Raw genomic sequence first — 16,027 nt, 5'->3', positions numbered from 1 at the left:
TTTTTTTTTTTTTTAGTTATTGATTTGGAATATATTCACATTCTAATAAACAGTTATAGGGGGATTATTTCTTATGTTGTCAGATTACATTTTTCCTTTAAGTGCTTTGGATGCAGCCGTGGAATCCTGATGTAAAAGCATAGGTTCTTGCATTACTGAGTAAACATTGAATTGGGAGCATCAGTATGTGAATTTAGCTTTGATTTTAGACCTGCAGTTCAATTATGTTTTTCTTGGAAAAAGTATGTCCAAAAACATTAGGAAAGTAGTGTGTACTTTCATATATAACAGAGTCACCAGATCCAGGAAAAGAATCCATCTCTATTTTATTGAAAGTTGGTGGTAAATTTTTTACAAAGTAAGGAGAAAGGAGAAAAACTAAATAGTGAATTGAAAATGAATAAAGTAACATAGAATTTTTACCCAAGTGTAGACTTAAATGTTTCTTTGGGTATGGTTGGATCTTGGGAGAATTCCAGGAAATATTAGGTATTAGAAAGTGACTTCAATTGCATTTCAACAGGTGTCTTTGTTCTGAGTAGTATCTAAGGAGACAAACTGTCTCAAGCAAGAAACAATACATTTTTAAATATTTTGACAATTCAGGGCTTACGGCAGTTTAGAAGTATTTTGCTACTTGACCTTGATTTTCAGTTATTTTAACTTTGATTTTTAAAAAATTTTTTATTTATTTTTTTTTTTGAGATGGAGTCTTGCTCTGTCGCCCAGGCTGGAGTGCAGTGGCGCGCAAGCTTCACCACCCCTCCCAGGTTCATCCCATTCTGCATCAGCCTCTTGAGTAGCTGGGACTACAGGCTCCTGCCATCACGCCCGGCTTATTTTTTGTATTTTTAGTAGAGACGGGGTTTCACCGTGTTAGCCAGGATGGTCTTGATCTCCTGACCTCGTGATCCGTCCGCCTCGGCCTCCCAAATTGCTGGGAATAAAGGCGTGAACCACCGTGCCCAGCCTTGAATTTTTTTTTAACTTGTTATATAGTCTCCTGAATAGTTAGTTACCCATGGTGCCTTGATTTAATCTTACGTCATTGTTCTCAAATGCCATGATTTCTCTTTAATAGTAGTTGTCATTATGTGTAAGGGTAAGTTATTGCCCATTGCATTGAATATGCTAAATTGCAATTATAAGAAAAGGTGCTAGCTAGTGACCTTACATCAGTGATCTTTTAAGTTCTGAAGGGTTCTGCAGAAAAGTTAGACTTCTTGAATTTGGGTTGCCCATCAGAGCTGGTCACATTTCTTTGATCATTGAGAAAATGAATATCTTAATTTTTGTCTTTGCTGACGTGTATTTATAAAATACAAATGCTTTTAGTGGGTTTGAGCTATTGTGATAATCTCTTCCATCTACCTTAGAGAAGAAGCTGTACTACTTAGTTTTGGCCCACACCGGAAGCAAAATAATTCAAAGGCTGGGTGGATAATTAAGAACTTATTCTAACCTGTTAGGTTTCAATTTAGGGGGCTTGCTTTGTTTTAACAGAGGAAAAAAAATATAAATTGATTTTCTGATGTCTCACAAATATCAGAAACCTGGAAAACAAAACAAAAAATGAATTTTGTAAAAGATTATGTATGACTTCTATTTGCTCTATAAAAAGATGAACAAAGATTGTGAAAGGATCCTCTTCCACTACATCATTTAATAGGTTAGCAGAACAGATAGGGAGCTATGACACTAGCGCCAAAGAGAGATTTTTCTTCTGGTTGAGTGGAGCTGGTGCCACGCCCCTTTCTGGTATTTGACAGGTCTTTCCCACTCACCTATACAATGTGCCAAGTAAACTGGAGTTGTCATTCTAATGTTTTAAAGAATGATTGGTTCCCCCCAAACTGTAGGAGGTTGATGGTAACAATAAAGTGATACAAAATGTTAATGTCATTATAACTTATGTAAGGGAGACCATTAGGCTGAGAATCAATATGACTGAGGTTATCTATTCTCCTGAAAAGTGAATTGGAGAATAAAGAAAGAATATTTGAAAGGATGTTGTGTACTAGGCAATATACTAGCATATATTAGAAAATATGGTAAACTGTGGGTTAAAAGAGTGAAAGTAGCTGGTATGATAGAGCACTGGACTGAGTAACGAAGAGTTTGTAGTCATGGCTCTTGTGGTCATTTCATTTTTGAGCCTCACATTCTTCCAATTAATGAGAGTACCAGATTAGATAAATTCTGGGGATTCATCCCAACTCTAACTCTGTAATTCTCTGAATGAACTCTCTCTTCTATTAAAGCCAAATTATTAACATTCTAACTCAAATTTAAATTTAATAGAGAAGTCAAAATGAGGTATACACTTTGTGGAATGTTTTTGGTCTTATCACAATAACCTGATTAAAATGGTACCTTTATTTCCATGTTTACTCCTTTAAATAGGATGAAAGCTTTCAGAACATTTATTTGCAAAATGACTGTCAATATCAATAATATGCATCAAAGTACCATATATGCTAAGGGGGAGGAGCACTTGATGGGCTGCTATATTAACTGTAAATTGAGAACTGCTTGTTTTATGGCTTTTGCTGTTAAAAAAAACTGCTGGCTTTTAATACATACTTTAAAATATACTCATGTCTGGGAGAGAACTTTTAAAAACATTTTGTGTTTAATTTTTTAAAAATTATTTCTTTAATAGGAATCTACAAGAAGGTAGATCAATCCACAGGCTAGCTATCCAGTAGAACCAGTGATTAAATCCAGGTGTACAGGTTTATGTGTGCATGTACATGACATACATGGTATTTTGGGGTTGTTGATATGGTGATCTAATTACTAGTCAAAACATTATTTGAATTCAATTCTTTGACATTTATTAATTATAGGATAGTTTCTGACACAGGTGTGAGCACAAAATATTATGTATATTGGCTAACTGCTGTGTTACCAGTACCAGTGATGGTCGTGAGAATTAGCAGCCAACAGGATTCCTTTACTGTATTTTGAGTCAGTGGAACTTAACCTTGCTCCAAACCACAAAATCTCAGATCTTTTTAACTCTCATCCCAATGAATAATGTACTGTTTTTAGCGCCTGATCCCCTGTTGACAACCTCTAATCTCTCAGCATACCGTTTTCTAAGGTATCTCTAGGGAAGTGGGTACCGTTCCTTGTCATATCTTTTAAGAAGTTGCTGACCATTGTACTAGCTTCTGTGCCAAAGTGTTTCATCATATGGGCCGAAGAATACTGTAGAAGATCATGCCTGAGATGGGACAATCTGGGAAGTCCCAAGAAGCAACACTTTCCATAGGCTGTCTTTGATGTGAAACCAGTTCTGGAGGAGGCAGTTGGGGTCCTCATTTACTAGTTTTGGTTTACATTAGAGTGGATGCTTAAATAACAGTACTGTACTTTGTACAGTCCCCATACTTTCTCTTACCCAAGGATCTGGAAGGCCATCTGCTAGACTGGACAGTGGCTTGGGAAGCAGAAGGTGGAATGAGGAGGGAATCTGACAACTGAAGCTAAAGACCAGAGCTTCCACTTTCTGTGGGTTTGGATTAGAGCATTGTTTATTCTTTCTAGCTCTGCAAGCCCAGGGAAGAAAATACATAATCAGCACCCCACTAATCACCAGGGCTCTCCATTTATCTCTCCCCTTTGGTAATCACTACATTGTAAGAGCCACAAGGGCAGGGAACATGCTTTTTTCATACAGGTTGAGCATCCCTAATCCAAAAATTAAAAATGCTTTAAAATTGAAAACGTGAGCACTCACATGATGTCATAGTTGGAAAATTTCACACCTGACCTCGTGACAGGTCACAGTCAAAATGCAGGCACGCCACACACAGTTTATTCAGTGTTCCCGCATAAGTGTACAGTAACCTTTCAATCAAAACAATATTGTAGGTGGAGACTGAAAGCCAGCTATTGGTGGTGGTGGTGGTGGTGGTTTAACTGCTGGTACAGATACTCTGGTGATGCTACTGTGCTGCTTAGTTACCCTGAACACATTCTTTTCCCCTGTATTAATGATACATCATATTTTGTAAATACTAGTGTGAATGTGTGAATAAGTGTAAGAAAATGAATTGCTTATTGGTAGCATAGAAGCTCACAGTCAGGAATGATGGTGTTGCACACCACCACAGATTGTCCACATGGGTGGCTGAGACAGTGACACCTTTGCTTTCTGATGGTTCAATACACACAAACTTTATTTCATGCACAAAATTATTAAAAATATTGTATAAAATTACCTTTAGGCTATGTGGACAAGGTGAATATGAAATGTAAAATGAATTGCATGTTTAAACTTGGGTCCCATCCCAAAGATAGCTCATTATGTATATGCAGATATTCCAAAATTTGAAAAAAATCCCAAATTTGAAACACTTCTGGTCCCAAGCATTTTGGATAGGGGATACTCAACCTGTATTTACATTCATAATATCTATCTCCCCTTCCCCTTGACAATTCCATGTCAGGACAATTAGGGGGGGCCATCTAAAAGAGTGAGAGGGCTAATCTTAGGGTTCATTCTGGTGTAGCTTGGGGAGCTATGAGAATTGCTATTCAAATTTTAAAGTTTTTATTAAAATTATACAGAATTATATATTACAATTATATAAATATATACTTATATGTAATTATACAAAAGTCTAAAAGTACAGTGAACCCCCTATGTATCCATCTCTTCATAGAAAGATTTTCCATTTCCTGTTGCTGCATATTGATTAAATGGGCCTCTTCTTTCTTCCCTCTGGTTAAATGAATGGCTAATATGTCATTCCTGAGTGCACAACTTGCAGCAATTGGCCATTAGTTATCATTGATAGTACTGAGTAATATTCTGAGATTTGTGGTGCATAATCTTATACTACTGTCAGTAAATATCTTTTTTAGTCTTAAAACTCTTGATTATGTTTTATGTTTAACTGAGATGTCAACTTATAGCTCTTGAGAATTGCCTATTAGTAATCTCTTCTGAATGGGTCTTCAGAATATGAGGGTTATATACATATGAGGATTATATACAAACCTTTGGAACTATGAAGGAGGAATTTTAAACTTAATGAACTCAGTAAGCTATATTTTAGCATCTGTATTTTATTAAAAATTAACCCTGTTGCTTCTTTACCAGTTTGATCACAAGTTTATGTCTTTAAAGTTTGTAAAACAGATATACCCATAGTAACTCTACTGGATGATAACTTCTACTAGTAGAAAGCTGTTCATTGCATTTATAGAAATTAAGTGGCCCTTACACTGGCCCTTATTCATATAAGTACCTTTGTGCCTCTGGGGCTGAGCACAAACTATAATAGTTGTCTTTGAGTCCAAATATTTGTGAAAGCTGAGAAACCCTCTAATTTTAGTATACTGAATGTATATGAGATTTTAAAATAACTTTTGAATATGAATAAAAATATGGTGCTCACATTTATTATTTTAAAGAAAGAGACTCCTCTGTCAAAAATTTCATACAAATTTTTCACTTATTTTCAAGCATCTACTAGAATAATTTTCATTCTTCTGGCTGTTTAAAGTGCCCAAGCAGGATGTGGGTTAGTTCTACCCTTAAACTTAAGGTGTAGATTATAAACATGTTTTCCATTTGCAACACAACAGTTATGCATTCTTGTTAAATTAGTTTGAGAAATTTGTTTTATTTTGTACAAGGTACAATCCCTCTGCACAGTGAACATATATATTACAAATCTGTGATTTAAAAAAGTATTGCCATTTCACAGTCTCATTAATACTACTGTACAATAATGGTTTTTCTTTCATTCATTTCAATTGTACACATATTTGTCTGAAAATTTAGTTTCTGAAAAATAATTGAGATCTTTCAAAGTCACCCATAAAATGCACAGTACACATGTTTAGGCTGACCATGAACCTATTTGTGATGGTGTTAGAAGTTTCTAACAGTTGCTTTGTAAGATTGAAATGTCTTTTACTGATAACTCTTCGATAGGTGAAGGCAGCTATTGTCACCATAATCACACCTTCTGCCTTTCCCTTCTCCTCTGTATTGCCTAGTTTGGCTTGTATTACATTTCCTTAAAAAGTCATGGAATGCTAGAGCGGAAGGGTTGTTAGAGCAGTCTTCCCACTCTCTGCTTCTCCTCTTTTTTATGCATAGAAAAAAAAGGAGCCCAGAGAGGGCAACTAACTTGACCAGAGTAACACTGAAATCTCTTGATTCAGTGCCTAGCCATTCCACCTCTTGCTGAATACCTTTGCCCAGAGGATAGTTGACAAAAGAGGCGAAACTTGAAACTTGAGTGATGCTGCTTGTTTGCAGTTTGCCAGGCAGCAGTTATTATACATGCAGGATAAGGGAAGAAGAGAAAACCTGGGATTGAGTTGAAGTTTCTCCTTGCTGATCTGACATCTTCATGCTTCTTCATCCTTGCTTCACAAACACTTGCTGCCCTGAAATACTGAGGTAAGCTGCTTACCTATATTTCTTTCTACATATGTATGAGAAATATTTACTTGGGTCTACAAAGTAATTTTCTAATATTTATATTTTAATAAGGCTTTTTCGGAAAGTAAATTTACTATTGCTAATCAGTTGTTCCCATGCACACATGCAGCATTCATGTAAGTATTATATATTTTCCTCTAACAGTAAAATTTGCTTATGCCTTGAGTGACGTGGGAAGGGGAGATGTACTCATTTATTTATTTTTTTGCTTTTTCTGATTATTGCCCAAAGTATTGTGTTCCATGGCAGGCTTCCATTTCTATCAAGGGTTTCAGAACTCTCATACTTGCTGTAGCAGTATTCCAGCTTTGTAATCATTTAGTTCCTCTTCTGTATATCTTTTTGGAAGTGTTTTTTACTGGCTGGACTGTACCAGTGAATAGAGTGGTACAGGAGTAGCCATTAGCTTCCTAGGTTTGCCCTTTTTGTTTTTAATTCTTGTGAGAAGGTTCTCTTCAGGGCTTGGGATTTGACTTCATTTGGATTCATCTGAGCCTCAGTTTATCTATGTTGATAGTGGAAGGTACAGACACATCTGAATACTGGGATCTGGAGCATTAGCTCATTGTAATGCATATTGGGCTAGCTCAGTTAGTAGTAGTTTTAAGATAGAAGGTGGAAGGACTTCATATCCCCATGCTGTTTACAGTAACATTTTTACATCACGCTACAGCAACTGGTTATAGTTCATTCTTTTTTTTGATCACTTCATTTAGTTCCATCAAAAAGCATAATGTACTTTAAGCAATGTAAATTTCCTGTATCCACATTTGTCCAATTTCCTGTATACTTTTAGGTTTCATACTACATCAATCCCAAGATTTATGAAGACCTACTTGGAAGCAAGTACTCTTTTGAGTCAAGGGATGCTGACCAAATAAAATGAGGCGGCCAACTAGCCGTCTGTAGGGATACTTAATCCCAACCAGTCTGTGACTGCTTACTTAAAGGATCATCTTAGAGCTCTGTTTTACATGGAATGATTCAGGTGTTGAATGGACTAAGTAGATACGCCATAGCCAGCACTGACTTGTAATGTCCTTAAACTTTGAATTGGCAAAATTTGATAAAGCTGCCCTAGGAATCTTGTTGCAGACTTGTTGCTGCACTTTGGATACGTGTGTGTGTGTGTGTGTGTGTGTCTGTGTGTGTATATTTAAACCTATCACTTACGGGGCAGAAGAAAGTAAAGTCTTGTTTTTTAAAATGGAAGTTGTCAGTATTAGACTATATACTAGATTCTGTAATCTTGGCTGTTGTAATTTGATGGACCAGACATATATGTACAGATATTTTAAGACTGTTCTATTTAAGAACAGTTCATGTCTATGTACTAATTGTCTTCGGTAATAAAACAGATGTTGATGATAATAGCAACCAAAAGTACATATATGTTTTAGGTGCTTTAAAGTAATCCTCTTCCTTCCCCAGTCTCCTTTTTGTCCTAGGAAGGTTTGTTAAACCTACATGTTTTTAAAATACATTTCAGATAAGTAGATACATATCAGCTATATTTAGCTGATGTTGATGAGTAGTTATGTCTTAAAATGTTTTAAAAATCATATCCAGGGCATTTGGGGCTGAGTGGGTGATAGGATTTGCCTTTGAGAACACAATTCCTTGAACAATTATCCCAGTCCCACCTGGATGCTCTTCTTTAGTTCCAGGTGAACGTAATAACTAACATGCAGCTGGAGCCAGTCTGTACCATTACTTCAAGTCAAGGGATTGTCTTCTTTCAGAGAGTCAGAATATTCAGTAGAGCACACTGCAAGAGAGAAGCTTATCCCTCTTAAGATTGCTTGTCCTGGAACGGCCCATTGGCAGGGCTCTGTCTTACTGGGAGGAGGTCATAATGACCAGGAATATGGCTGTTCCTAGGTAGGTCGTATGGATTCTGGATATAGCTGGAGTTATGACCGCGACCTTCTTGGACCACACTGACTGTGGGCTCTAAGAAATATAGTGAAAAATGAGTTCAGAGAACAGATTAGCTTTGGTTGCCTTGTTGGAGAGGAATAGAGTTCTGCTTAACTTGGGGAAAGGAGCTAGGGATTTATAAATTTATGACAAATACATGAGGCTTAGGATTGAGGCTTAGGATTGAGGCTTAGGATTGAGGCTTGCTCAGGAGATGGAAAACTAAGTGAATGTGCTGTCAAAATCCAAGCCTCTTGTCAACACCAAAGGATTTAAAATATCCTAGAGGTAGAAGTCTTATCAGTGAGTCCAGGGACGTAAACTGGGAGAAGGCAGAAGGTGATTTAGAAACTTGTCAATGTCTCTGATTGCTTTCTTTTTTAAAATGAGATTTGTATCAACAATCAGTTGGAGTGTGTGTGTGTGTGTGTGTGCGCACGCGTGTCCACTTTCCACCCCCAGTATTTGTTTCATATTAGTCCTGGTGTTTTTTAAAGCAGAGTTGGTACAATAATTTGTACCAACTAATAATTTTGTTGATATATAATAATTTGTACCAACTTAATAATTCCTGCATTAGCGAGGGAGGGCAGTCCTAGGAAAGACAGTTCACCTTAGAGATGCCTTAAAAAACAACAAAAGAAGGATGTGTGGTCAAGATGGGGTGAGTGGAGAGGGCTTGCTTTTACTTCAAATGCTGCACTATTGCCCTGATTTCACTAAGTTACTTATTTGAGACACCTACCAACTTCATATATATTTTTATTAGATGTCAACAAGGATGGCACATCTGTGTACGGAGACCCCATGTGTACAGGCGACTTCATTTCTACATAGCTGCTTTCTGGAAGCTTGCAGGTGAGGATGGGTGGGTCCTTAATTGTGGCGTAAGGGTTTTCACTGCTATTCAAGGAACAAGTACTAGAACTGCACACGGATTCTTTCATGTAATCTGCAAGGCAAGAGAGATTTCTTAGGACAAACAAGAATACAAGTCTTCATGTTAATACCAGAAGCAGACTGTAGTTGAGTTTATGTGCCTTCAGGATCCTAGGGCTGAAAAAGCCAGGATAATCCAAGATTGATTTACTTATTAAATGTGTTGAGAAGTGCTCTCCCAGGTAGGCAGAGTTCTTTTTCCAAAGAAACTTATGTTTTTGGAGGATAGGAACATTTTTGTTTTTAGTAGTCAGGTATTAATTCAAGATATGCATAATATGCTTTGACATGTATTATTTAATTTTTGTAAATTCTTGCAAGGATTGCTGATAGTTGCATTTTATGAGATGAAGGCTCAGAGACATGAAGTGACTTAGCTAAAGTCACACAGCTAGTAAATGTCAGTGCCAAGACTTGAATCCATGCCTTTGGACTCCTTGGCCTGTGCATTCTGTGATGCTATTCTTGTGAATTCTTCTTTTTTGAGATGTTGCCTAGGCTGGTCTCAAACTCCTGGTCTTAAGTGATTCTTCCGCCTCAGCCTCCTGAGTAGCTGGTATTGTCGGTACGTGCCACAACACCTGGCTTGAATTGTTTTCGGTGACTGAGAAGCTTAGGTACAGAAGAAGTAGGCGTGCATGTTTTAGACTGATGTCAGCAATTTGACAGGCTATAAGTGGCAGACTCTTAGCAGTATCCCTGCCCTCCAGGAGCTCATGATCAGAATAGGGCAGACTGAAGTGTAATTGAGGTGTAAAAAGCACGTCAGTCTTAAGCTAGCCTTTGGAAAGTTCCTGTTTTCTAGCAAGCCTATAACGTGTTCTTGGGTTGCTTACCCTGTTCTTGTGAATGCTAACTGAAACCCATTTCAGCAGCATCTTTCTCATACTAGAGCTCCTGCTTCCTCTCCTGCCACCTCTCAGTTGTATAGTTGTACCATCCCCAAGACTTCAGAGTACAAAAGGATGCAGGCTGGTTTCCAAATATGAAATGAGGTACTGCAGCTTCACTGGAGGAAGAAGGGTTCTTTAGTGACTAGGAGCCACGGAAGGAAAGGGGATTCCCTCTTTCAGCCTCTATACCATTCTCCTTTTGGGGAAGATCACTGCCTCCTGCACATAGTCCCAAGCAAGGCAGGATTTGCCTGGAAAGAGCAGTAAACTCTAATGTAGCAGCTCTGACCTTCATCTGTGAGGCTGTGCTAGACAAGGGATCTAGACACAAGCACTGGGTTGCTTGAGTTGATAGAAGTGATCTAAAAGACGTCTCAGCACTAAATTTCTGTGAAAGGTAGCAGATGGTGAAATTCTTGGATGATCTGTTACTAGAACTACCACAGTTTACATTTTGGGTTGCTATTTATTTATGCTCTCTGTCTCCAACTTGTGAGAGTAATGAAAATGGTAAAAAGTGAAAGTGATAATGTAACTCAGTGGATGACTTAGATGTACCTTGGGACCCTGAAAGCCAGAACACTCCATATGAACAAAGTAGCTAGATGTATGCCACCACAAGTAGTCTTATTTCCCATAAAAGGCAACTGGTTGGAAGAGGATTTACTTTTCTGTTAAAGCAGATGTCCATTCTGTTGATGTTTGTTTCAGCGGGTAGTATTTCCTCAATCTTGTACAAAAATATGTTCACCCATTAGTTCCTTTAAGTGTTTACAACACTCTGTGGTATAGGTAGAGCAATAATTATCTCTCTCCTCCTCCTCTTATTGCTTATGAGGAAGTCATTGCTTACGAGATTTAGAGTGGGAATTGACTTCCTCAGGATCACACTACTTATCAGTAGCAGAGCAAACTCTGTAGAACCAGGCTCAGAGCACTTTCCATCACAATTTAGCCCAGAAGTAGAGAGGGATGTTGGCTTTAGTCACGCCTTAATATTGTGGCCTCTTTAGCATATGACTCTAGAGAGAAGGAGAAAATATCCTTGCAAGACCCTGAACGATCTCAGCCAGCACCAGCATGGCCTAAAGGGAGGCTAGATAGACCTAGATACTGGTTGAGGCTCACATGGGGAAAAGTGGCTGTGGGCCCTTGACTGTGACCTGCCCAAGCCACATAAATTTGCCTCTTAGTGGGTGCTAAGTTTTTTAGTACAGGGAAGTGGTGGTAAGTCCAAGAACCCCAGCATGGCCCATCTGTCCCACTTTGGGTTCTCTGAACTCACCAGCCAAGGAGTAAGGCAATAAGGCACAGAGCTTCTGGTTTGGAAGCTGATGACTAGTAGTATTTAAAGAAAGGCTATTGCAGCTGCCTCAACTGCGTATTTTCTAACGCACGAAGAATAACGACTTTACGTAGCACTTATAGTCTTCATTCCAATTAGGTCATTTGAAACTTGTTACATCGTGAATAGGGCTGGGCAGAAAGGACTATTACTAATTTAGAATGAGGAATCTGAAGCTCAGAAAATTTGCTAATATAATTCCTAATGTTAGTAAGGAGTTTAGTCAGGACTCAACACCATCTTCTCTTGATACCAATCAAGATGTTTTCCTTCACTACATGTCTTGTTATCCAGTGCTCCTGTCCATATCCTAAAGGCAAACTGTATCTGCAGCAGCTCCACCTTACCCTTAACAAGGAATGTCTTTGATCTATGGGGCCAAGCCCAGCTGAGACAAAGAGGCTAAGCGCTTAAGCTTTTTGTGGATATCCCATGACTGACTGAGTTAGGGCAGCAGGAGAGCCTTTGAAGCTCAGTGCCTAAAAGAACCTCAGCCAGTTGACAGTGCCTCTTCTCATTTTCACCAGAAAAGTGAGGGCTACTTTAAAGTTTTGGGGAATAAATTGTTGGCTTTGGAGCAGGGGATGATCCTATATGGATAAAAAAGAAGTTGATGTTTGCGTGGGGGAGGGGCTAAGCTCAGGGAGAAGTATCTTCCATACAGGGGCAGAGGATGGAGCGATGCAAGTATGTGTTGGCTGGGTAGTGAGAAAAGGGTGTTGAATTATGGACTCATCCGTACCCCATCTCTACTGGGACTGGAGAATGGGGAAGGGCTGGGCAAGCTGGAAACTCCACCTCAGTAAGCCACTTTGTTCTCCAGCTGAGTCATCCACCTGCCTGTGAGAGGGGAGGGCAGGGTGAGTGGAAGAATAACCAGCTGCTCTTAGATACTTCCTCATCCTTTTATAGCCCTACCCTTGTCCCCAGTCCCAACCCTTCAGGACATTTTGCAAAGAAAGAGGAAGCATCAACCCAAGCTACCCAAGCTCTGGGAGTCACTCCTCCAAGGCTTGTCGTTCGCATCAGGATTGGCGGCTTGGTCCTGTAATGCCCTGGCATTTGCTCTCATCTGGTTCCTACCTCCCCACATAGTCATACACTATCAGAGACAGAGGGGACTTCTGAGATGAACTATATGTTTTCATTTTATAAAGGGAGCATCAAATCCAGAGAGAGGCAGTAACTTTCCAGGGCCACCTTGTGTGTGGGATCTGAGCCCACCTTGCCTTAAGGGGCATGCAAACCTCCACCAAGGCTCAACTTAACTGTTAGGGAAAAACCCAGGCATCGAATATCCATCTCTTGCTTCTTGGCTTGCTACTATTAATAGAAGGTCACACTGCTTCTTCTCTTCCTGGGCCATAAATTAGCATCTTTCTCTTGATGGAGAGATAGGAGGGAGGAGGTCTTGGGGTCAGAACACTGGCTTTAAAAATAATCTTCTGGATGTCATTGGGCTCCTAATTACCTAAGCCCCAAGTTTATGCAAAGAGAAACTTGGAAGTTAGATGACAAGGAGCACACAGGTGGGGAAAGTGGCAGCAACAGTGGGCTCAAGGATTGCAGCATCATAAAGGCCATGGAGAATAGCTGGGAGGATTTCTTCTTTAGCAGTTTGAAATGGCTGACAATTGAACACCAAGCAGTTAGTTGCAGAATCATTGTGCTGGGGGGAGAAGGGGAAATAGAAGGGTGTTGAGCAGTGTAAGTGGTCTCACTGAACCTCCAGGATGACAGTGAGTAGAGTTCTTCAGTAAGTAACAAGGGAAAGGGCAGGCATTGACTAAGGCTTTTATTTTATTTATTTATTTATTTATTTTTTTATTTTTTTGAGACGGAGTCTCAGTCTCGCTCTGTCGCCCAGGCTGGAGTGCAGTGGTGCGATCTGCCCACTGCAAGCTCCGCCTCCTGGGTTCACGCCATTCTCTTGCCTCAGCCTCCTGAGTAGCTGGGACTACAGGCACCCGCCACCACGCCCGGCTAAGTTTTTGTATTTTTAGTAGAGAGGGGGTTTCGCTATGTTAACCAGGATGGTCTCGATCTCCTGACCTCGTGATCCTTCCACCTCAGCCTCCCAAAGTGCTGGGATTACAGGCGTGAGCCACTGTGTCCGGCTACCTAAGACTTTTAGAATGTCAGAGATTGAAAGGGCCTTAGAGATGCTGCTAGTACAACCCCATTGTTTTATAGTGGAAGAAGCCAAGACCCAGAAAACAGTGCTGTGACCTAGTCAGCACCACACAGCAAGAACTAGGACTACAACCCACATTCCTTAACTCCTAGGCTAGGGCTTTTTCCCCCACTGAGTTCAGAGAACACTGAGACTCTTAATTCTTAGTAGTTCTGATTTGGTTTGCCCCAGTAGTTTCAGGAACTAGTTTCATTTGTGCTACAGACTAACTTATTAAATGTTTATTTGGGGGGCGTTAGCCAGTTAGTGGGCTTTATTCCATGTTTTGGTAAGTATTGCTGTAAAGTTCTGAACTGTGACATTGTATTTTCCTTTTTTTCAGTTCTTATTCTGATGTGTTGGTCCCCAACACCTGCTGGTGCATTTCCTTACATAGCTCTCTTTTCTCTTTAAAGGATGATTGTAGCCAGAGTGGTAAAATAAAATCTGGCTGGCTGCCTGCTGAGCCCTCCCCTGCACTCAGAGGTCAGATTTATGATTCTACGAAATAGGAATGAAATGTATGCTGAGGCAGAGACACAGCTTTCCCGAGCTTTGTTTTACATGTGAATTTGAAAGTAAGCTTTGAGCTTTGTTTTACTTGTGAATTTGAAAGTAAGCTTTGAGCTTTGTTGTATATGCGAATTTGAAAGTAACCACCCTAATCACAATGTACAGGACAACACAGTGCATAGGAAAGTTGTGTGTTCAGTTATTGGGCTTTCTGGGCCTGAGTTTATTCACGCTTGATTCATGCGTGGTCTTGAGCTAGAAAGGCCCTTAGAGATCTTTCTGCCCAATCCCCATACCTTTTAGAGAAAGAAACAGGTGCCAGGTCATAGTCATGAAATAGTAGAACCGTTTTTTGTTTTAGGCCTTACCCACTATTCTTCATTTGGATGGTTTAAGTCAAAACACACAGAAAATTGCCAAAATAATGCTTCCAAGGGAATAATGTCTGTTGGCCGGCTGGGAGACAGGGGATGACCTTTTGTCCTCAGACAGTTCTCTTAGGCTGTGCATATCCTAACAAAGGCTGATAGTGACTCAGCCTCTTGTTCAGAATGCAGTACTCACCACCACCCCCTACCCTGAGCTCACCCCACATCTAATAACCATCTCCCCAAAAGGACTGTAGATGACTAGCTGTTCTTGGTTAGGGAATGGTTGTGTCTTGGTGTATGTAAAGCTAGGTTCGAAAGACTAGAACAGTAATCAGGGACATCTGGGTCAGTCTAGACCAGTGTTTGGGGAATAAGCTGCCTAAGGATACCTTGAGGGTGCTCTTCATACATGCAGATTCCAGGGCCCCACTCTAGATCTGCATCAGAGTTTTGAGGAGATGGGGCGTGAACATCTGTATTTTTAACAAGCTTTCCAGGTGATTCTGGTACACTGTTAGATTTAGGATATGCATTGGGACCTTTGCTGTCATATCTCAGTTTGGCCTAAGCTCTTTTTTTTTTTTTTTTGAGACAGAGTCTTGCTCTGTCGTCACCTAGGCTGGAGTGCAGTGGTGTGATCTTGGTTCACTGCAACCTTTGCCTCCCGGGTTCAAGCAATTCTTGTGCCTCAGCCTCCCAAGTAGCTGGGATTACAGGTGTATGCTACCATGCCCAACTAATTTTTGTATGTTTAGTAGAGACAGGGTTTTGCCATGTTAGCCAGGCTGGTCTTGAACTCCTGACCTCAAGTGATCTGCCCACCTCGACCTCTCAAAGTGCTGAGATCACAGGTGTGAGCCACTGTGCCTGGCCTTAAGCTGTTTTAAATAGACCTCCGAGACAAAAGAATAGCCCCATTACATTAGTACCACCTTTACAGTATGCAAAAACACTTCCCATCTGTGATTTTATTGGTTACTCATGATAACCTTGTTAGACAATGGGACAGGCGTTAGACAATAGGACAGGCAAAATTATCCCAACTTTGCAGATGAGGAAGCAGCCTTGGAGAGCTCAGAGTCTAAGGTCACAGTTAATAAGCAACAGAGTGGCAAGTAACAGAGTTCCAAAGCCCCCTATTTCACACATTCTGGCATTTAAACCTAGGGCAGGACCTGACCTTTCATCTTTGGCTTCACCTGTAGACTTCCTAGAGGGATGATCCAACTTGCAGTTCCCATGTGTTAGGGATTTTTCTTGGCTTCTCTGCTCTTGGGGGCAGAGATCTCTTGAGGTTGGAGTGCCATACAATATTAACACTGCATATCATTTTCATTCCTTGTGCCCCCAGAAAGCCAGCAGGTGCAGGGTGGCATTCCTTGCTAGTGCAACGACAGGAGGCCT

The 16,027-nt window shown here is 40.1% G+C and overlaps 1 protein-coding gene across 3 annotated transcripts in view; it reads right to left on the bottom strand.

Moving 5' to 3' along the window:
* Positions 1–5,619: 5,619 nt before the first annotated feature.
* MEGF11 (multiple EGF-like-domains 11) overlaps positions 5,620–16,027 on the bottom strand; it is a 381,035-nt gene continuing 370,627 nt past the window's right edge. For all 3 annotated transcript variants that reach the window (XM_011940371.1, XM_011940373.1, XM_011940374.1), the window contains 2 exons: positions 9,135–9,341; positions 5,620–8,422 (listed from right to left, as the gene is read on the bottom strand). In XM_011940371.1, coding sequence (XP_011795761.1) covers positions 8,262–8,422; positions 9,135–9,341 — 368 coding nt within the window. In that variant the 3' untranslated portion in view covers positions 5,620–8,261. The remainder of the gene's footprint in view (positions 8,423–9,134; positions 9,342–16,027) is intronic.

This window comes from Colobus angolensis, unplaced genomic scaffold (genome assembly GCF_000951035.1).
Source record: "Colobus angolensis palliatus isolate OR3802 unplaced genomic scaffold, Cang.pa_1.0 Scaffold19, whole genome shotgun sequence".
NCBI lineage: Eukaryota > Metazoa > Chordata > Mammalia > Primates > Cercopithecidae > Colobus > Colobus angolensis.
The sequence above is the reverse complement of the archived record's forward strand: the minus strand, read 5'-3'. Positions and strand labels throughout refer to the sequence as shown.